At 43.6% G+C, this 22,919-nt stretch overlaps 1 protein-coding gene across 3 annotated transcripts in view; it reads right to left on the reverse strand.

The window, feature by feature from the left end:
* Window positions 1-22,919, reverse strand: part of LOC106580155 (rho-related BTB domain-containing protein 2) — a 95,430-nt gene that overhangs the window by 23,450 nt on the left and 49,061 nt on the right. For all 3 annotated transcript variants that reach the window (XM_014160896.2, XM_014160895.2, XM_014160897.2), the window contains 4 exons: window positions 11,428-11,613; window positions 8,790-9,591; window positions 8,244-8,463; window positions 1,092-1,210 (listed from right to left, as the gene is read on the reverse strand). In XM_014160896.2, coding sequence (XP_014016371.2) covers window positions 1,092-1,210; window positions 8,244-8,463; window positions 8,790-9,591; window positions 11,428-11,613 — 1,327 coding nt within the window. The remainder of the gene's footprint in view (window positions 1-1,091; window positions 1,211-8,243; window positions 8,464-8,789; window positions 9,592-11,427; window positions 11,614-22,919) is intronic.

Genomic DNA, 22,919 nt, shown 5'->3' on the forward strand with positions numbered 1-22,919 from the left:
GAAACAGTGTGGCCCACAGCTATATGGCATAGCCATATCAGGACCTAACATAAGGCCAACTTAGAGTATGCTATTCTGTTCTTCTGAAATAGACTACATTCTCTTCATGTCATGTTTATTTAGACCTGTGTAAAATAAATCATGGATTTATTGTGATGGTGTAGGCTATATTAAATGGATTTATTCTACTTTTTAAAATGTAGATGTTCCAAAGGTCTGGATCAGTAGCTTGTAGGCTATGCCTAGAAGCCAGAAGATGCTAAACGTGTTTAAGCTAGTTAACAGGTCAATTACCGGGAGACCGGCACCTCTTGAGGTGCTGACTTGTTGCACCCTCGACAACTACTGTGATTATTATTATTTGACCATGCTGGTCATTTATGAACATTTGAACATCTTGGCCATGTTCTGTTATAATCTCCACCCGGCACAGCCAGAAGAGGACTGGCCACCCCTCATAGCCTGGTTCCTCTCTAGGTTTCTTCCTAGGTTTTGGCCTTTCTAGGGAGTTTTTTCTAGCCACCGTGCTTCTACACCTGCATTGCTTGCTGTTTGGGGTTTTAGGCTGGGTTTCTGTACAGCACTTTGAGATATCAGCTGATGTAAGAAGGGCTATATAAATACATTTGATTTGATTTGATTTATTTGCTTGACAATCACCAGCACATGTGTTCACACAATAGGAAGTTCCCCACACATTTAGCTTTAGCTAACACTTTGATATTTCTCCTACTGCTAGGTTCAACTGGGAAATGTGTGTCTGGTTTGACATTGTAACCCCAGCATCTCTCTCTCTCTCTAAGGGCAAAAAATCAAATAGTGATTTCATTTAACCAAATATTGCGATTGGACTTGAACTGTGCTGCTTGAATGACAGGGGGCGAGTCTTGGTGTGTGTGGGAAGCAGCCGCAAGAGGAGAGACGGAGACATCAAAAAGAGTAAACTATAAAAATGGACGTTACACGTGGCTGAGTGGCGTTTGAAAATATTGCATTCAATATGGATCTCGTGCGATATGGATATTGCGTATGTCAATATTGCAATTTCGATGTGCATTTCGATTAATTGTGCCATCTTACTCCTGACTCACCTCCTCGATGTAGCTCTCCATGAAGGATCCCCGGAACATGGCCGCCATCCAGTCGCAGCTGGAGATGAGCAGGGGCTTGTGGGCCGGCAGGTACCCATCGTCCAGGTGGAACACCACATCTAAAACCAGGGGAGGGAAAAGACTGAGCACTCATCTCGAAGTGAGCCACAGAGTCGAGGTTACAGAAAGACGGACGGACGCACGCACGCACGCACACACACACACACACAGACAAACGCAGACAGACAGATGCACACAGAGACATAGAGAGAGGTAGACAGAGCGAGAGAGAAATCAAAAGCTAGACCTCTATTTGACACACGGGAAGGATAGGGTGGCACACAGTGACAAGCAGAGTTGAGATACTAAGTTTGAAACATATATATATATATATATATATATATATATATATATACACACACACACCTTTGAAGGTCTCGAACTCTTTATTCTGTTTGGAGGCCCAAAGATGTCCTTCTAAAGAAGAAGCATTCTACAAAAAAAAATCTAAACCAATCCCTAGGGCAGATCTATAGGCCTCGCCAATCTTCATAGGGCATAGAAACCACTAGAGCGTGTAAATCATTTATATTCAGGAAGTACACTACATGACCAAATGTATGTGGACACCTGCTCGTCAAACATCTCATTCCAAAATCATAGGTATTAAATATGGAGTTGGTCCCCCTTTTCCTTCTATAAACAGCCTCCAATCTTCTGGGAAGGTTTTCCACTAGATGTTGGAACATTGCTGCTGGGACTTCCTTCCATTCAGCCACAAGAGCATTAGTGAGGTCAGGCACGGATGTTGGTCGATTAGGCCTGGCTCGCAGGCAGCGTTCCAATTCATCCCAAAGGTGTTCGATGGGGTTGAGGTCAGGGATCTGTGCAGGCCAGTCAAGTTCTTCCACACCGATCTTTACAAACCATCTCTGTATGGACCTCGCTTTGTGCACGGGGGCATTGTCATGCTGAAACATGAAAGGGCCTTCCCCAAACTGTTGCCACAAAGTTGTAAACACAGAAACGTCTAGAATGTTATTGTATGCTGTAGTGTTAACATTTCCCTTCACTGGAACTAAGCGGCCTAGCCCGTACCATGAAAAACAGCCACAGACCATTATTCCTCCTCAGCCAAACTTTACAGTTCCAGATCCAACAATAATATCAAGGGTCTAGAAATCCTGGGCTTGAAAACAAAAAGGTGTCATTGCACACTGATAATTAATGTTCTTTTAAATCTACCATTTGGATCCCTCCCTAGCCTCAGAGCATCTAGACAATTTTTCAAACCTCTCTGGATTACAATCAAATTATGATAAGTGTACTATATTTAAACAATACGCCCCGAGGGGGTGTGGTATATGGCCAATATAGCACGGCTAAGGGCTGTTCTTATGCAAGACAACGCGAAGTGCCTGGATACAGACCTTAGCCGTAGTATATTGGCCATTTACCACACCTCCTCGTGCCTTATTGCATAAATATACCACAGTTGTCAGGCAATCAGCATTCTGGGCTCAAACCACCCAGTATATAATATGTATTGGATCACAAAGAAATACAACATTTACATTAGCGTGTAGTTTACCAATAAAATGGTCTGATGGTGAAGTGGAAATAATCTGTATTCATATCCCGAAATAAAAAAATTAACAATACAATACATTTGAATAGAAAGTTAGCAAAAATAGTTAAGGTCTTGCTACCGTCAAAAGGAAAATACATGTCTATTTGTGGAAAACTCACCCTGATTAACTCTTTAGTCATATCCCAGTTTACTCATTTGCTTATGGCCTTGCCTACACCTAGAAACTTGTTTTTGAAATTATATGAGCAAAAAATATTACATTTTATTTGGATGGCATGGCAGACAAAATTAAAATGCTGTATTTACAGAGCCTTCAGAAAGTATTCAGACCCCTTGACTTTTTTCCACATAAAAACTGAAATATCACATTTACATAAGTATTCAGACCCTTACTCAGTACCTTGCTGAAGCACCTTGGCACCGATTACAGCATCGAGTCTTGGGAAGGATGCTACAAGCTTGGCACACCTGTATTTGGGGAGTTTCTCCCATTCTTCTCTGCAGATGCTCACAATCTCTGTCAGGTTTGATAGGGAGCTTTGATTCACGGCTTTTTTCACGTCTCTCCAGAGATGTTTGATCGGGATCAAGTCTGGGGTCTGGCTGGGCCACTCAGGGACATTGAGACTTGTCCCAAAGCCACTCCTGCGTTGTATTGGCTGTGTGCGTAGGGTCGTGGTCCTGTTGGAAAATAAACCTTCGCATCAGTCTGAGGTCCTGAGTGCTCTGGAGCAGGTTTCATCAATGATCTCTCTGTACTTTGCTCCGTTCATCTAAATCATCCCCACAGAATGATGCTGCCACCACCATGCTTCACCGTAGGGGTGGTGCCAGGTTTCCTCCAGATGTGACACTTGGCATTCAGGCCAAAGAGTTCAATCTTGGTTTCATCAGACCAGAGAATCTTGCTTCTCATGGTCTGAGAGTCTGCAGGTGCCTTTTGGCATACTACAAGTGAGCTGTCATGTGCCTTTTACTGAAGAGTGGCTTCCGTCTGGCCACTCTACCATAAAGGACTGATTGGTGGAGTGTTGCAGAGAGGGTTGTCCTTCTGGAAGGTTATCCCATCTCCACAAAGTTCTTGGTCACCTTCCTGACTAAGGCCCTTCTCCACCGACTGCTCAGTTTGGCCAGGCGGCCAGTTCTAGGAAGAGTCTTGATGGTTCCAAACTTCTTCTATTTAAAAATGATGGAGGCCACTGTGTTCTTGGGGACCTTCAATGCTGCAGAAATGTTTTCGTACCCTTCCCCAGATCTGTATCTCGACACAATCCTGTCTCGGCGCTATAGAGACAATTTCTTTGACATCATGGCTTGGTTTTGGCTCTGACATGCACTGTCAACTATGGGACCTTATATAGACAGGTGTGTGCCTTTCCAAATCATGTCCAATCAAATTAATTTACCACAGGTGGACTCCAATCAAGTTGTAGAAAAATCTCAAGAATGATCAATGGAATCAGGATGAACCTGAGCTCAATTTTGAGTCTCACAGCAAAGAGTCTGAATACTTTTGTAAATAAGGTATTTGTTTTTATTGTAACAAAATGTGGAAAAAGTCGAGAGGTCTGAATACTTTCCAAAGGCACTGTATATAATGAATATGAACTCGGAGGGCAGAAACGATTAAATATTAAAGCATTATACCTTTCATTAAAGGCTTCAGTCATCCAAAAGTTATACTTAAATCCGAACTGGTTCTTTAGCAGAATAGTAAGAATGCCTCACCCCATGTTCAAGAATGCCCCTTTCCCTTTATTCAGATTACAACCTCTCACTTTGGTTATTTGAAAATGTAATTATCTCCAAAATATTGCTATTTTTAAAACAAGTCATAGAAAGTTGGTTGCAATTTCAGTTTAATCTACCAGAAAAGACAGAACATTTATTACAGCAAATATTATGGTTAAACTAAAATATACTAAATGAAGCTGGTTGCGAGAATGCCAAAAGTGTTCAAAGCTGTCATCAAGGTGGCTACTTTGAAGAATATCAAATATCAAATATATTTTGATTTATTTAACAATTTTTTGGTTACTACATGATTCCATATGTGTTATTTCATAATTTCGATGTCTTCACTATTTTTCTACATTGAAGACAATTGTAAAATAAAGAAAAACCCTGGAATGAGTAGGTGTGTCCAAACTTTTGACTGGTACTGTATATACAGTTAAAGTTGGAGGTTTACATACACCTGAGCCAAATACATTTAAACTCAGTTTTTCACAATTCCTGACATTTAATCCTAGTAAAAATTAACTGTTTTAGGTCAGTTACGATCACCACTTTATTTCAACAACGTGAAATGTCAGAATAATAGTAGAGAGAATGATTTATTTCAGCTTTTATTTCTTTCATCACATTCCCAGTGGGTCAGAAGTTTACATACACTCATTTATTATTTGGTAGCAGTGCCATTAAATTGTTTAACTTGGGTCAAACGTTTCAGGTAGCCTTCCACAAGCTTCCCACAATAAGTTGGGTGAATTTTGGCCCATTGAGGTCAGGGCTTTGTGATGGCTACTCCAATACCTTGACTTTGTTGTCTTTAAGCCATTTTGAACCAAATTTGACAGTATGCTTGGTGTCCATATCCATTTGGAAGACCCATTTGTGACCAAGCTTTAACATCCTGACTGACGTCTTGAGACATTGCTTCAATATATCCACATAATTTTCCTCCCTCATGATGCCATCTATGTGTGAAGTGCACCAGTCCCTCCTGCAGCAAAGCACCCCCACAACATGATGCTGCCACCCCCGTGCTTCACGGTTGGGATGGTATTCTTCGGCTTACAAGCCTCCCCCCTTTTCCTCCAAACATAACGATGGTCATTATGGCCAAACAGTTCTATTTTTGTTTCATCAGACCAGAGGACATTTCTCCAAAAAGTATGATCTTTGTCTCCATGTGCAGTTGCAAACCGTAGTCTGTTTTTTTTATAGCGGTTTTGGAGCAGTGGCTTCTTCCTTGTTGATATAGGACTCGTTTTACTGTGGATATAGATACTTTTGTACCTCTTTCCTCCAGCATCTTCACAAGGTCCTTTGCTCTTGTTCTGGGATTGATTTGCACTTTTCACACCGAAGTACATTCATCTCTAGGAGACAGAAAGCGTCTCGTTCCTGAGCGGTATGACGGCTGTGTGGTCCCATGGTGTTTATACTTGCGTACTATTGTTTATACAAATCAAAAGTAACAGTCAGTATCTGGCGTGGCCACCAGCTGCATTAAGTCCTGCAGTGCATCTCCTCCTCATAGACTGCACCAGATTTGCCAGTTCTTGCTGTGAGATGTTACCCCACTCTTCCACCAAGGCACCTGCAAGTTCCTGGACATTTCTGGGGGGAATGGCCCTAGCCCTCACCCTCCGATCCAACAGGTCCCAGACGTGCTCAATGGGATTGAGATCCGGCCTTTTCGCTGGCCATGGCAGGATACTGACATTCCTGTCTTGCAGGAAATCACGCACAGAACGAGCAGTATGGCTCGTATTTCTTGTCATGCTGGAGGGTCATGTCAGGATGAGCCTGCAGGAAGGGTACCACATGAGAGAAGAGGATGTCTTCCCTGTAACGCACAGCGTTGAGATTGCCTGCAATGACAACAAGCTCAGTCCGATGATGCTGTGACACACCGCCCCAGACCATGACGGACCCTCCACCTCCAAATCGATCCCGCTCCAGAGTACAGGCCTCGGTGCAATGCTCATTCCTCCAGCGATAAACGCTAATCCGACCCTCACCCTGGAGACACAAACCGCGACTAGTCAGTGAAGAGCACTTTTTGCCAGTCCTGTCTGGTCCAGCGACGGTGGGTTTGTGCCCATTCGTGACGTTGTTGCCGGTGATGTCTGGTGAGGACCTGCCTTACAACAGGCCTACAAGCCCTCAGCACAGCCTCTCTCAGCCTATTGCGGACAGACTGAGCACTGATGGAGGGATTGTGAGTTCCTGGTTTAACTCTGGAAGTTGTTGTTGCCATCCTCTACCTGTTCCGCAGGTGTGATGTTCAGATGTACCGATCCTGTGCAGGTGTTGTTACACGTGGTCTGTCACTTCGAGAATGATCAGCTGTCCGTCCTGTCTCCCGGTAGCGCTGTCTTAGGCGTCTCACTGTACAAACATTGCAATTTATTGCCTTGGACACATCTGCAGTCCTCATGCCTCCTTGAAGCATGCCTAAGGCACGTTGACGCAGATGAGCAAGGACCCTGGGCATCTTTATTTTGGTGTTTTTCAGTCAGTAGAAAGGCCTCTTTAGTGTCCTAAGTTTTCATAACTGCGACCTTAATTGCCTACTGTCTGTAAGCTGTTAGTGTCTTAACGTCCGTTCCACAGGTGCATGTTCATTAATTGTTTATGGTTCATTGAACAAGCATGGGAAACAGTGTTTAAACCTTTTACCATGAAGATCTGTGAAGTTATTTTGATTGTTACGAATGATCTTTGAAAGACAGGGTCCTAAAAAAGGGACGTTTCTTTTCTTGCTGAGTTTATATTTTTACAAAACAAATATATGGGGGATTGGAAATGAAGCAGACAATTACATTGATGGAAGCCACAATCTATTTGCTATATTAAAGCTGATCTGCTCCCTAAAAATGAAAAAATAAACTTTACAGTTGGCACTATGAATTGGGGCAGGTAGCGTTCTCCTGGCATCCACCAAACCCAGATTCGTCTTTCAGCTTCGTTTGTCAGACTGCCATTTCATGAAGTTCCCAACGAACAGTTCTTGTGCTAACGTTTGGAACTGAGGACAGACGATTTTTACTCGCTATGTGCTTCAGCACTCAGCGGTCCCATTCTGTGAGCTTGTGCGTCCTACCACTTCGCAGCTGAGCCGTTGATGCTCCTAGATGTTTCCACTTCACAATAACAGCTTGTTGGAGAGGAGGCACATGATGACGGTGCCACGTTGAAAGTCACTGAGCTCTTCAGTAAGGCCATTCTACTGCCAATGTTTCTCTATGGAGAATGCATGGCTGTGTGCTCAATTTTTTTTTCTTCACCTGTCAGCAACAGGTGTGGCTGAAATTGCCAAATCCACTAATTTGAAGTGGTGTCCACAGACTTCTGTGTATATTGAAAAAGAAATAGCCACGAAAACAGACACAATGACTATAAAATAAGGATTGTGGTATGTCAGCTGAAGGTAGAAAAGTCTACAGTTACCTTAGAGATGGTATAGGACTCTCACCTTGAGGTAAACGCTATAGCCAACATGCACACAAACGAACCAGAAATAAGTGACATAAAGAAACACGTGGGCACGGCACACGGACAAAGCAGAAAAGCTCAGCAACACATATTTAGATCGATGACACCAAATGAAGGACAGGACACACAAACAAAATATTGCATATAGGAAAAACAATATCATGGCCATAGATCCAGATGTGTGAATTCATGGGAGAATATTGGAATAAAGTGGGAATGCTAAATGTACTGTGCACACACACATTTATAAAACGCACACACAAAAGTACGCACACACATGCACACTAGCTCTGAGAACGCAGTATGTCAAGGCAAGTGAGGGGCAGTGTGTTTACCGGCGAAGGTGCCCTTGTTGAGGCACTCTTTGATGCGGTTGGCTCGGCGAACATGGAAGGCCTTGGTGATCTCCTGGTTCATGAAGCTTTCACGGTTCAGCACGTTGGCCACCATCATCCTCAGGTCAAACACCTCCAGCAGCTCGGCGATGGTGGCCACCTGCATCAGGTCCCCTCGGCTCTCGTCCAGACTGCCTGTGTACAGGTACTGCAGCACCGCCTGAATCCGCAGCAAAGTTGAAAAAATAATCAACACCCTCTCGGAATTGAGTAATAAACACCATTTGATGTGTTTGGATTAACTTCACTTTAATGACCTTTAATTCTCCTTTAAAATGTATTTGTTGCCCTAAAATGTGTTATGGTTTTGATGACCAGTAGGGGACATTCTTCACAGTGAACTAAAATTATTATACAACCCTGGAACAGTGATGGGAATGGGAACCTCACGGTGTAGCTGGTTTTGCATGATTTAACATATTGATTTAGCAGACGCTATTATCCAAAGCGTCTTGCAAGACTTGTTTTGTTGGTATCTGATCTTACCTGGAAGGGTTCTTCCTGTATGAGGCTGTCCATGGAGACCACGGTCATGAGGCGAAGTCGCCCCGTCTCAGGGTCAGCTATGTGCTCCAAGTACACACTCAGGAAGCCCCTCTCCCATCCCGAGAGGCCACGGCCGGCTCCCAGGGGCCCCAGAGGGCACTGGCTCCTGGCTGGGAGAGCGTTATCACTTTTGGAAGTTCTCAGGGAGCCCTGCTGGAGGATGGGTGGCCGTTTGAGTCCCCTGGCACCCCCCTCCCCCTCCTTATCGATGTCCAAGCTCTTAGTGCGCCCCGCCTGCTCTTTGGCCCCTCTCCTGCTCTGCTCGTCCTCCTCCCCGCTCTCGGCTCGCTCCTCTCCCTCCCAATCTGACTCAGTAGCCAGCAGGTCCAGGGTGAAGAGGTCATAGAACTTGGAGCAGGATGTGGCCAGGTAGACTTTGTGTGCGAAGACGCGTGTGGCACCGCCCTGGAGGAGGAAGAGAACGTCGGCGCACAGCGACTGGCAGAAGAGGGAGTCAGGGGCCTCTCCGTCGATGGGAGGGGGGTCGGGGATGCCAACCACAGGGCGAGGGGGACGGGGGGGCAGGAACGGGGCCTGGAGGAGGGGCCGCTGGACTCTCTTCAGGTGGGACTTCCAGAACTGGAGGTGGCGGCGGGAGATAAGGGCAGAACGGATAGCATTGTCGAACACATCCTTTACCCCAAATTGGGCCACGATGCTGGTCTCGAAGTAGGGAATGCCCAGCTCCTTTGCCACCTCGTGGCCTCTCTCTGGAGGTAGAATGTCTGTAGGCTTGATGGGTCTGAGGACAAAGGGAGAGGGTTAGAGAATTAGCAGAGAGATAGATATCTAATGAAATGATTGTGCTAGAACTGTTCTATCGTGGGCTGTAACTGAGTCAAGAATGTATTAGACAATAACAAGGAAACAAACTATGGACAGAGAGAAGGCTGGACAGGTGCGTCTGCGATTCAATCAAATGCCAAACATCCAGCCAATGGATGTGATGGGACTGCTGCGGTCAAGGTGGTCCAGACCTGGGTTCAAAAACTATTTTAAGTATTTCAATTACTTTCAAAGACATTTCAAAGTTAGTAATTGGATACTGTTTTCTTAGAAAATAGTAGTCGAATATTGCCATGTATTTGAAAATACTTAAATACAGAGACAAGTGTATTTTCAAACACAAATATTTAAATACTGCATTTGTTCCGTAGTCTGCTTTGTCCTAGGGGTATTTGAGATATATTTGGAAACAAATATTGTTGGCTATTTGAAAATAGTTTCAAATAGTAGGTCTATTTCTAGGAAATTATTTGAAAATACTTTCAAATACTTCAAATAAAAGTAGTTGGATGCGGGCACATTATTTGAAAATACTCAAATAAAACAGAAAATAAAGACGTAAATATGTATATAATGGCGTCGGAGGAGATGGCTGACGATTTACAGGCTCCTAACCAACTGTGCTATTTTGTGTGTTTTTTCGTACATTATTTTGTACATAATGTTGCTGCTATCATCTCTTATGACCGAAAACAGCTTCTGGATATCAGATCAGCGATTACTCACCTAGACCTGGACGAAGATTTTTTCTTTAATGAATCCGACGCGAAGGATATACTGCTTCTCCTAGACCAGGCCCAAATCCCAGTCATTCGCGTGAAGAAAATATGGAAATACAGGGGGCAGAGATCGGGGTGCCTAGTGAGAATTTGTCGGCAAGTGGGTAACCCACCTCTACCATCCATTCTATTGGCCAAAGTGCAAACACTGGAAAACAAACTTGATGATTTCTGCTCAAGACTATCCTACCAAAGGGACATTAAAAACTGTAATATCTTATGTTTCACCGAGTCGTGGCTGAACGACGACACGGATAATATTTCAGTTGGCTGGGTTTTCCATGCATCGGCAGGACAGAACAGCTAGGTCTGGTAAGATAAGGGGTGGGGGTGTGTGTCTATTTGTCAATAACAGTTGGTGCGCAATGTCTAATATTAAGGCGGTCTCGAGGTATTGCTCACCTGAGGTAGAGTACCTCATGATAAACTGTAGACCACACCATCGATCAAGAGAGTTTTCATCTATATATTTTGAAGCCATCTATTTACCATCAAAAATCAATGCTGGCACTAAGACCGCACTCAACAAGCTGTATAAGGCCATAAGCAAACAAAAATTCTCATCCGGAAGCTGCGCTCCTAGTGGCCAGGGACTTTAATGCAGGCAAACTTAAATCCGTTATGCCTAATTTCTACCAGTATGTCACATGTGCAACCAGAAGAAAATAAACTCAAGACCACCTTTACTCCACACACAGAGATGCATACAAAGCTCTCCCCTGACCATAATTCTATCCTCCTGATTCCCTTTGTAGTCCGTAATAGTTTGCAAGCCCTGCCACATCCGACGAGCATCAATTTTAGTCCTATATTGACGCTTTGCCTGTTTGATGGTTCGTCTGAGGGCATAGCGGGATTTCTTATAAGCATCCGGATTAGTTTCCCACTTTCACAGCATTTCACGGTAAGGTCTATACCTGTTGTATTCGGCGCATGTGACAAATACGATTTGATTTTAAACCCAGGTCTGATGTGGACCCGTCTCAGGAGGACCAGGGTGATGGTGGTCTTACTTGGCTAGGGGTCTGCGGGCGCGGTTGACAGCCTCCAGGTCGGCGTAGCGCAGGTCCAGCTGGCAGCCCACCAGGATGATAGGGGTGCGGGGGCAGAAGTGCTTAATCTCAGGGTACCACATGGTACGGACGTGGCGCAGGGAGTTGGGGTTGGCCAGGGAGAAACACAGCACCACCACGTCAGACCTGTGCCACACACATATAAGAGAGGGAGAGAGAGAGGAGGGCGAGATAGTTGGGGAAAGGAGAGAGGGTAATGTAGGAAGGAGGGAGGGAGTAAGAGACAGCGAGAGAGAGATGGAAGTACATTCCTGGAGGTCAAAAACATGTCTGAAAAGAGTCTGCACTAGTGCTGCTAGGCACAGTGAATATGGATGGCGACACTGAGCGGGCTCGGGTGTGAGGTCATGTGGGCTATGAAGCCCCTTTCTCTCTCTTACGTAAGCCCACTAGGGCCGTAAAGCAGCCAATGCCACAGAAAGTGGCTAATAATAGAGCAACACACACACACACACACACACACACACACACACACACACACACACACACACACACACACAATAGCTACAGCGCAGCATCAGCTACTTACTTCCTCAGCCAGTCAGTGTGATGGGCCAGGCTGACAACAGGACTTAAGGCTGTTCTCAACCACTAGTGTCTCTGAGGCACGGCTCTGACAGGCATGTGTGTGTGGCTTCCCATATGTGAATGAATATGACAGCTACCACATAACCAGCACAGCACTAAGGGAGCCTCTCCGCTCTCAGAGCACTCCGTTCTAGTGGCAATGGAAATGGACTTCAGTAAAGATAAATAGGCCAATTGTTATGTTTCTGGGGGATTTATCTGGGGTCAAAACATGGAATTCACTAAATATATTAGAATACTTTGAATCAATAAGTAGGGCTGTGACGGTCATAGAATTTTGGATGACAGTAATTGGTATAATGGCATAATTGGGTGGACTGGCAGCCATTGCGAGTGTATCTATTGGAGCGAAGCAGGAATTAAAAGCAGGAAGTCAAAGGAGGAAGTGTATGTGCTGATAATATTGTTGATTCAACTCAGACATTACAAAAAATACATTCCATTGCATGAGCCTCATAAGTCAACATAATTAGAATTAACATTCTACATTTCAGCACGGAGCAGCAAAGTTTTAGTACGTTGTTAAGATTCCATGTCACCGCAGAAATGGACTCAACTGCAGCAATGCCCCGCTCTCCCGTCTTCAGTCAGCTGTTCCTTCCATAATCATTGGTTACACAGTTATATAGTAATTGGGCCAGCCCTAAGGCTAACAACCATGGTCAGATCAATGTTTTTTCTAATGGGTCATTAACCCATAAGAGTATAAGCTGGGGGAGGAGTGGGGGGGGGTTCTACTAAGCTATATGGCAGCCTTTCTTAAAGTATGGGTCGCGACATGTCAGAGTAAATGTATAATTATTTCATGAATTGATTTGGCCAAGTGCAACTGCACTCTCTGTTTAGCAGTATTTTCTCTACTCAGTTTGGCAGCTGCGTGAGTGGACGGGAGATGCCTGTGTGCTTTGAGGTTTACCTGATCTATTTTCTGCAGTTTTCTTGAAGATCACTACGCAGTACTGTCGTACAGCAACAGCTGATGGTGTGCCATCAGCCACTTGCCGTGTTCAAGACAACTGGGAACTCGGAACAATACGAGGTCAAATCATGATGTCAGTGATCTTCAGGTTGGAAAGTCGTAGCTATAGAAAGAGGCCGAGTTGGATGACCGTTCAAAATGATTTGACCCAGTTGGAACCCCCCCCCCCCCAGAGTTCCCAGTTATTTTTGAACACACTGAAGCCGTATGTGGGAGATTTCCGAGTTCCTAGTTGTTTTGAAGCGGCAACTGAATTGTCATTCCCACTCGCCATCACTCACCGCTGTCATCGAATGGACTCAAGCTAGCAACAAGTTCTGACTGAGCTCAACTGTCATGAAACGCAAATACAGCGATGAGTTTCTCTCTCTCTTGGTTTAATACACACTTTGAGAAATAACGAGGAGCGCCCACAATGTGTTTTGTGCGGGTTAGTGCTTAATGAGTCTCTCAAAATATAACAAATTAAAATGACACGTCCCGACCAAACATCCACAGCATGACGGTAAACCCAGGGAGTTCTTTCAGAACAGGGCAGAATGCTTCAGGAAACAGTGCTTTGACAGTGGAAGACTAAGTCAGGTGATGATGAGCAGAAGTAAGGGAGTACTATCTCTCATAGTAGTCGATGTGAGTTTCTCTTTCAAACAATCCCCTTGTACACAGCTAATAGCTAGCTAGCTAACGTTAGCCAAAGCAAGCTAGCTAGCTACTGATAGTGAAATCCTAACAGTAACAGTACAGATGAAGATGAAACATGATCAGGCCTACTGTTCATCTTACTGTATAAATTATTGTTGAAAACAAGTCTAGGTTGGAACTGTTGCTGTTTAAATACAAGTAATATTTTTATTCTGAACTGCTATAAACTGATTGAAGCAAGATGGTTTTTGAGGCAAACACTCACACAGTTCTGGGTTGCTCATCTACAGCAGGAAGTGGTCTCCTGCCTGGCTGCGAAAGCAGTAGATGTTCTGACTTAGTTTGACACCACATACTTATGTGAGACAGGGTTCTAGATTCTGGCATACTTAAAAAACAAGTACAGAAACAGATCCAATGCTGAGCATTACCTCAGGGTTGCACTGTCAAAAACTAAGCCCAGAATAGACATGCTTGTTGAAAACTTCAACCAGTCACACACACCTCTCATTAGGACCGTGTGCGTGTGTGTGTTTTCTGGTCTATCTGTGTGAGGCCTCAAAAAGCATCTTGCTTCAATCAGTTTATTCCAGTTTAAGAATGAAAATGATTTCTGTTTTTAATAGCAACAGTTCCAACCTAGACAGATATGTAAGAGTGTTTTTAATGGGGAAAAACAAACATGAATAGTTAATTAAATGGGTATTTCATTTTATTGTTATTTGTCTATATTGCATTTGTTTGAGGCAATGAAATGTACCAATATTTACATATAGTTGCATGTTTTCATAAGCTTGGGTCCCAGGAAAACACAGACTTTCTCATTTTTATCCCAAGGCTGAACAAGTTTAAGAACCCCTGGTATATGTAATTGTTTTAAGTAGGTCATACCAAGGATCATTTAGCTATTTGATTTTGAATTTGAAGACCCCCTTGAAGTATATAAAAAAAAAAAAAAAAAAAAATAACTCTTGTGAGAACACCGATTTTCGGGATGTCTCATGGTCTGACAAACACAGCTCTAGCTCTGTCACTTTTCACCGCAGATGCGGAAATGTGACATAGGCAGATGCAGCACATTGAGACGTTTCCAATGCAAAAAAAGATATCTCTAGCTTAAACTGACATATCTATGGGGATTTTTGTATTATGCTAATTCGATTTTCCTTAGGGGTTAAAGATGATAATGGAAGATGAAACATTCGGGGTATGAGCTCAAGTTCTACTGAAACGTAACCTGTCAACAGAGTCAGCTGGGTTTAAACAACTAAGTAATGCACAGCCAACGTGATAGGCTCAAGAAGCTAGATAGAGTAGTCAGCCAAATAGGCAACAGAATAACACCGCTTCCATAGACCATATCTTAACTTCCACCAATATGTAACCTAGGGAAAATTACACCTTCTCTATATGTTCGACGTAATCTTGTGCGAAACCATGACATCATAGGGCTAGTATTGACACAGTACGCATAAGTACATACACAAACAGGAATTCCCATTAGCATCCTGTCAAAGTGTCATTACCATGGCTCAGACTGCTTTAATCTACGTTGGTGTGTACATGCTTCGCCCTTGTGGTAAGGGTTGTGACTATCCCTGCATCTGTCTGCGTGAATCTGTCTTTGTGAATGTTCATACGTCCATGTCTGAACATGAGTCAGAGAGGAGAAGACAAAACACACTGGCACACATTGGGAGTCTATATAGTTCACTGACACCGTTGGCCAATCATTTACCAACTGCACGTGAATAAGAACTACTAGGAGGTTTTTTGTTGAAGTTTCCCCCGGGTACAGATCTAGGATCAGCTTCCCCTCCCCCAAACATTAGTGGGGGAAGTGGGGGATCAATGGGGGAAATCCAAAACTGACCCAAGTTCAGCATCTAGGGGCAACTTCACTCTACTCTGTCATTGTCAAGTCAATCTACAAAGGTCAGCAGGGCTGCTAGCTAACCTTATGTAACCAAAGCTGGCTGTTAAGTGTTTTTACAGGATATAGAGTGAGGCTGAGCTCATACTCCTGACTGACTGGCTGACTGCTTGGTGTATACACAACCCAGCAGAGATCCCTAGATACAGACACACACTTCCCACTGTTATTAGAGATCTTGCAAGCACTATGTCACTCCATAATGGTGACATAAGGGTTAATAACTCACGTGTTCAGTCTTTGGAATGACATTCTGTAGGCATTAAATCAATAATAGGCTAACTTCTTGATAACGTCTTGATAGCAGTCTAAAAATAAATAATAAATAAATTAGTAATTGAGATATATATATATATATATATATATATATATATATATATATATACACACACACACACACATATACACAACCACTCAAAAGTTTGGGGTCACTTAGAAATGTCCTTGTTTTTGAAAGAAAAGCAATTATTTTGTCCTTTAAAATAACATCATATTGATCAGAAATACAGTGCAGACATCGTTAATATTGTAAATGGCTATTGTAGCTGGAGAAGGCAGATTTTTAATGGAATATCTACAAAGGCGTACAGAGGCCCATTATCAGCAACCGTCACTCCTGTGTTGAAATAGCACGTTGTGTTAGCTAATTCAAGTTTATCATTTTAAAAGGCTAATTGATCATTAGAAAACCCTTTTGCAATTATGTTAGCACGCTCCAAAAACCAGCCGTTTCCAGCTACAATAGTCATTTACAACATTAACAATGTCTACACTGTACTTCTGATCAAATTTATATTATTTTAAATGGACAAAAAAAATTACTTTTCTTTCAAAAACAAGGACATTTCTAAGTGACCACAAACTATTGAACGGTAGTGTAAATATACACTGCTCAAAAAAATAAAGGGAACACTTAAACAACACAATGTAACTCCAAGTCAATCACACTTCTGTGAAATCAAACTGTCCACTTAGGAAGCAACACTGATTGACAATAAATTTCACATGCTGTTGTGCAAATGGAATAGACAACAGGTGGAAATTATAGGCAATTAGCAAGACACCCCCAATAATGGAGTGGTTCTGCAGGTGGGGCCACAGACCACTTCTCAGTTCCTATGCTTCCTGGCTGATGTTTTGGTCACTTTTGAATGCTGGCGGTGCTTTCACTCTAGTGGTAGCATGAGACGGAGTCTACAACCCACACAAGTGGCTCAGGTAGTTCAGCTCATCCAGGATGGCACATCAATGCGAGCTGTGGCAAGAAGGTTTGCTGTGTCTGTCAGCATAGTGTCCAGAGCATGGAGGCGCTACCAGGAGACAGGCCAGTACATCAGGAGACGTGGAGGAGGCCGTAGGAGGGCAACAACCCAGCAGCACGACCGCTACCTCCGCCTTTGTGCAAGGAGGAGCAGGAGAAGCACTGCCAGAGCCCTGCAAAATGACCTCCAGCAGGCCACAAATGTGCATGTGTCTGCTCAAACGGTCAGAAACAGGCTCCATGAGGGTGGTATGAGGGCCCGACGTCCACAGGTGTGGGTTGTGCTTACAGCCCAGCACCGTGCAGGACGTTTGGCATTTGCCAGAGAACACCAAGATTGGCAAATTCGCCACTGGCGCCCTGTGCTCTTCACAGATGAAAGCAGGTTCACACGGAGCACATGACAGACGTGACAGAGTCTGGAGACGCCGTGGAGAACGTTCTGCTGCCTGCAACATCCTCCAGCATGACCGGTTTGGCGGTGGGTCAGTCATGGTGTGGGGTGGCATTTCTTTGGGGGGCCGCACAGCCATTCATGTGCTCGCCAGAGGTAGCCTGACTGCCATTAGGTACCGAGATGAGATCCTCAGACCCCTTGTGAGACCATATACTGGTGCGGTTGGCCCTGGGTTCCTCCTAATGCAAGACAATGCTAGACCTCATGTGGCTTGAGTGTGTCAGCAGTTCCTGCAAGAGGAAGGCATTGATGCTATGGACTGGCCCGCCCGTTCCCCAGACCTGAATCTAATTGAGCACATCTGGGACATCATGTCTCGCTCCATCCACCAACGCCACGTTGCACCACAGACTGTCCAGGAGTTGGCGGATGCTTTAGTCCAGGTCTGGGAGGAGATCCCTCAGGAGACCATCCGCCACCTCATCAGGAGCATGCCCAGGCATTGTAGGGAGGTCATACAGGCACGTGGAGGCCACACACACTACTGAGCCACATTTTGACTTGTTTTAAGGACATTACATCAAAGTTGGATCAGCCTGTAGTGTGGTTTTCCACTTTAATTTTGAGTGTGACTCCAAATCCAGACCTCCATGGGTTAATAAATTGGATTTCCATTGATTATTTGTGTGTGATTTTGTTGTCAGCACATTCAACTATGTAAAGAAAAAAGTATTTAATAACATTATTTCTTTCATTCAGATCTAGGATGTGTTGTTTAAGTGTTCCCTTTATTTTTTTGAGCAGTATATATATGCCCTATGATCAAATAACAAACCCTATCAAATACTCTTGTACACAGAGAGGACAGTGTGAGCATGCCTATAAGTAGTTGATTGGGGGAAGTTAGGAACCAATACACACAGGCAGTTAGGAAAGCAAAGGCTAGCTTTTTCAAACAGAAATTTGCATTCTGTAGCACAAACTCCAAAAAGTTCTGGGACACCGTAAAGTCCATGGAGTAAGAGCACCTCCTCCCAGCTGCCTACTGCAATGAGGCTAGGAAACACCTTCTATGCTATGCAATCTGGTTTCCGAGCTGGTCATGGGTGCACCTCAGCCACGCTCAAGGTCCTAAACGATATCATAACCGCCATCGATAAGAGACAATACTGTGCAGCTGTATTTATTGACCTGGCCAAGGCTTTCGACTCTGTCAATCACCACATTCTTATTGGCAGACTCAACAGCCTTGGTTTCTCAAATGACTGCCTCACCTGGTTCACCAACTACTTCTCAGACAGAGTTCAGTGTGTCAAATCGGAGGGCCTGTTGTCCGGACCTCTGGCAGACTCTATGGGGGTGCCACAGGGTTAAATTCTCGGGCCGACTCTTTTCTCTGTATACATCAATGACGTCGCTCTTGCTGCTGGTGATTCCCTGATCCATCTCTACGCAGACAACACGATTCTGTATACTTCTGGCCCTTCTTTGGACACTGTGTTAACTAACCTCCAGACAAGCTTCAATGCCATACAACTCTCCTTCCGTGGCCTCCAACTGCTCTTAAATGCAAGTAAAACTAAATGCATGCTCTTCAACCGATCGCTGCCCGCACCTGCCCACCCGTCCAGCATCACTATTCTGGACGGTTCTGACTTAGAATATGTGGACAACTACAAATACCTAGGTGGCTGGTTAAGACTGTAAACTCTCCTTCCAGACTCACATTAAGCATCTCCAATCCAAAATTATATCTAGAATCGGCTTCCTATTTCACAACAAAGCCTCCTTCACTCATGCTGCCAAACATACCCTGGTAAAACTGACTATCCTGCCGATCCTTGACTTCGGCGATGTCATTTACAAAATAGCCTCCAACACTCTACTCAGCAAATTGGACGCAGTCTATCACAGTGCCATCCATTTTGTCACCAAAGCCCCATATACTACCCACCTCGACCTGTATGCTCTCATTGGCTGGCCCTTGCTTCATATTCATCGCCAAACACACTGGCTCTTGGTCATCTATAAGTCTTTGCTAGGTAAAGCCCTGCCTTATATCAGCTCACTGGTCACCATAGCAGCACCCACCAGTAACACGTGCTCCTGCAGGTATATTTCACTGGTCACCCCCAAAGCCAATTCCTCCTTTGGCCGCCTTTCATTCCAGTTCTCTGCTGCCAATGACTGGAACGAATTGCAAAAATCTCTGAAGCTGGAGACTCATATCTCCCTTACTAACTTTAAGCATCAGCTGTCAGAGCAGCTTACAGATCACTGCACCTGTACATAGCCCATCTGTAAATAGCCCATCCAGCTACCTCATCCCCATACTGTTATTTTTTACTTTTTTTGCTCCTTTGCATCCCAGTATCTCTACTTGCACATTCATCTTCTGCACATCTATCACTCCTGCGTTTAATTGCTAAATTGTAATTATTTTGCCACTATGGCCTGTTTATTGCCTTACTTCCCTTATCCTACCTCATTTGAACACACTGTATATAGACATTTCTATTGTGTTATTGACTGTATGTTTGTTTATTCCATGTGTAACTCTGTGTTGCTGTTTGTGTCGCACTGCTTTGCTTTATCTTGACCAGGTCGCAGTTGTAAATGAGAACTTGTTCTCAACTAGCCTACCTGGTTAAATAAAGGTGAAATAAATAATACAAAAATAAAATAAAAATAAGGGTGCTTGCATGGGGTGGCATGGCTATCTGATAGCGGGTTTAGGGCAAGATGTTGAGCCCCACAACGCCCAAACAGACGGGCAGAGACGGGCAGGCAGAGAACAGCTGAGCTGGCACTGTGCTATCAGCTGACTGCAGGCTGGCTGAGCACACACAGACAATGAGTCACTGACAATTTGAAAACGCACAGAGCCACACACACACGCATGCAACACACACAACCGCTCACGCATGCACACTCTGTCACTCAAAACATCCTGCTCAGTGAGTGAGTGAGTGAGTGAGTGAGTGAGTATATATATATATATATATATATATATATATATATATATATATATATATATATATATATATATATATATATATATATTTTGTGTGTCTATGTGTGTGGATTAAGTCCTGCTAGCTGGCTGGGTGAGGATCAGTGCTATGTCTGAAAGGTCTGGGTGAGAGGGATAAAGATGATCCCATCATGTCTGTCTGATAGAGGAGAGTCAATATACATGTACGTCTTCCTTGGCATATAAAAATACCCAGCACTGGAATGAGTAGGTGTCCAAACTTGTGACTGGTAATGTATGTATGTATGTATGTATGTATGTATGTATGTATGTATGTATGTATGTATGTATGTATGTATGTATGTATGTATGTATGTATGTATGTATGTATGTATGCATGTATGTATGTATGTACAGTTGAAGTCGGAAGTTTACATACACTTAGGTTGGAGTCATTAAAACTCATTTTTCAACCACTCCACAAAATTCTTGTTAACAAACTATAGTTTTGGCAAGTCGGTTAGGACATCTATTTTGTGCATGACACAAGTAATTTTTCCAACAATTGTTTACAGACAGATTATTTCACTGTATCACAATTCCAGTGGGTCAGAAGTTTACATACACTAAGTTGACTGTGCCTTTAAACAGCTTGGAAAATTCCAGAAAATTATGTCATGGCTTTAGAAGCTTCTGATAGGCTAATTGACATCATTTGAGTCAATTGGAGGTGTACCTGTGGATGTATTTCAATGACTACTTTCTAACTCAGTGCCTCTTTGATTGACATCATGGGAAAATCAAAAGACATCAGATTTTTTTTTTTAGACCTCCACAAGTCTGGTTCATCCTTAGGAGCAAAGTAAACTTCTGACCCACTGGGAATGTGATGAAAGAAATAAAAGCTGAAATCATTTGCTCTACTATTATTCTGACAATTCACAATCTTAAAATAAAGTGGTGATCCTAATTGACCTAAGACAGGGAATTTTTACTAGGATTAAATGTCAGGAATTGTGAAAAAATTCTTTTAAATGTATTTGGCTAAGGTGCATGTAAACTTCCGACTTCAACTGTATGACATTTAATTCTTGTTAAAATTCCCTGTCTTAGGTCAGTTAGGATCACCACATTATTTTAAGAATGTGACATGTCAGAATAATAGTAGAGAATTATTTATTTCAGCTTTTATTTCTTTCATCACATTCTCAGTGGGTCAGAAGTTTACATTCACTCAATTAGTGTTTGGTAGCATTCCCTTTAAATTGTTTAACTTGGGTCAAACGTTTCGGGTAGCCTTCCACAAGCTTCCCACAACACGTTTGGTGAATTTTGGCCTATTCCTCCTGACAGAGCTGGTGTAACTGAGTCAGGTTTGTAGGCCTTGCTCGCACATGCTTTTTCAGTTCTGCCCACAAACTTTCGCTAGGATTGAGGTCAGGGCTTTGTGATGACCACTCCAATACCTTGACCTTGTTGTCCTTAAGCCATTTTGCCACAACTTTGAAAATATGCTTGGGGTCATTGTCCATTTGGAAGACCCATTTGCGACCAAGCTTTACCTTCCTGACTGATGTCTTGAGATGTTGCTTCAATATATCCACATAATTTTCATGCCTCATGATGCCCTCTATTTTGTGAAGTGCACCAGTCCCTCCTGCAGCAAAGCACCCTCACAACATGATGCTGCCACCCCCGTGCTTCACGGTTGGGATGGTGTTCTTCGGCTTGCAAGCCTTCCCCTTTTTCCTCCAAGCATAACAATGGTCATTATGGCCAAACAGTTCTATTTTTGTTTCATCAGACCAGAGGACATTTCTCCAAAAAGTACAATCTTTGTCCCCATATGGAGTTGCAAACTGTAGTCGGGCTTTTTTATGGCGGTTTTGGAGCAGTGGCTTCTTCCTTGCTGAGCGGCCTTTCAGGTTATGTTGATATAGGACTCGTTTCACTGTGGATATAGATACTTTTGTACCTGTTTCCTCCAGCATCTTCACAAGGTCCTTTGCTGTGGTTCTGGGATTAATTTGCACTTTTCACACCAAAGTACGTGTCAAGGTTGTGCGCTACTGGTGGAGAAGTCAGGTGCAGGAGAGCAGAGAGTTGTGAACAGGCGTACACTTTATTTAGGAAGAGGCAATAAAACAGACAGACGCCACCTCGTCAAAACCTCCAGCCAAAGGTAAAAAGTGCAAGGCGCGAAACAGTCACAAAAATAAGCAAATGTTTAACAATGTAACATCCTTCATGAAATACCACGGAATACAGGGGGAAAACCAGCCTGGCGCGAAACACGTAACAAAAACAACTTCACACAAAGACATGGGGGGGAACAGACGAATAAATACATGCAGTGTGATTAGGGAACGTAAACCAGGTGTGCAGGGAACAAGACAAAACAAATGGAACAATGAAAAAAATGGAGCGGCGATGGCTAGAAAGCCGGTGACGTCGACCGCCGAATGCCGCCCGAACAAGGAGAGGAGCCGACTTCGGCGGAAGTCGAACAGTACGTTCATCTCTAGGAGACAGAACGCGTCTCCTTTCTGAGCGGGATAACGGCTGCATGGTCCATTGGTGTTTATACTTGCGTACTATTCTTTGTATAGATGAACGTGGTACCTTCAGGCGTTTGGAAATTGCTCCCAAGGATGAACC

This window comes from Salmo salar, chromosome ssa20 (genome assembly GCF_905237065.1).
Source record: "Salmo salar chromosome ssa20, Ssal_v3.1, whole genome shotgun sequence".
NCBI classification, from domain to species: domain Eukaryota; kingdom Metazoa; phylum Chordata; class Actinopteri; order Salmoniformes; family Salmonidae; genus Salmo; species Salmo salar.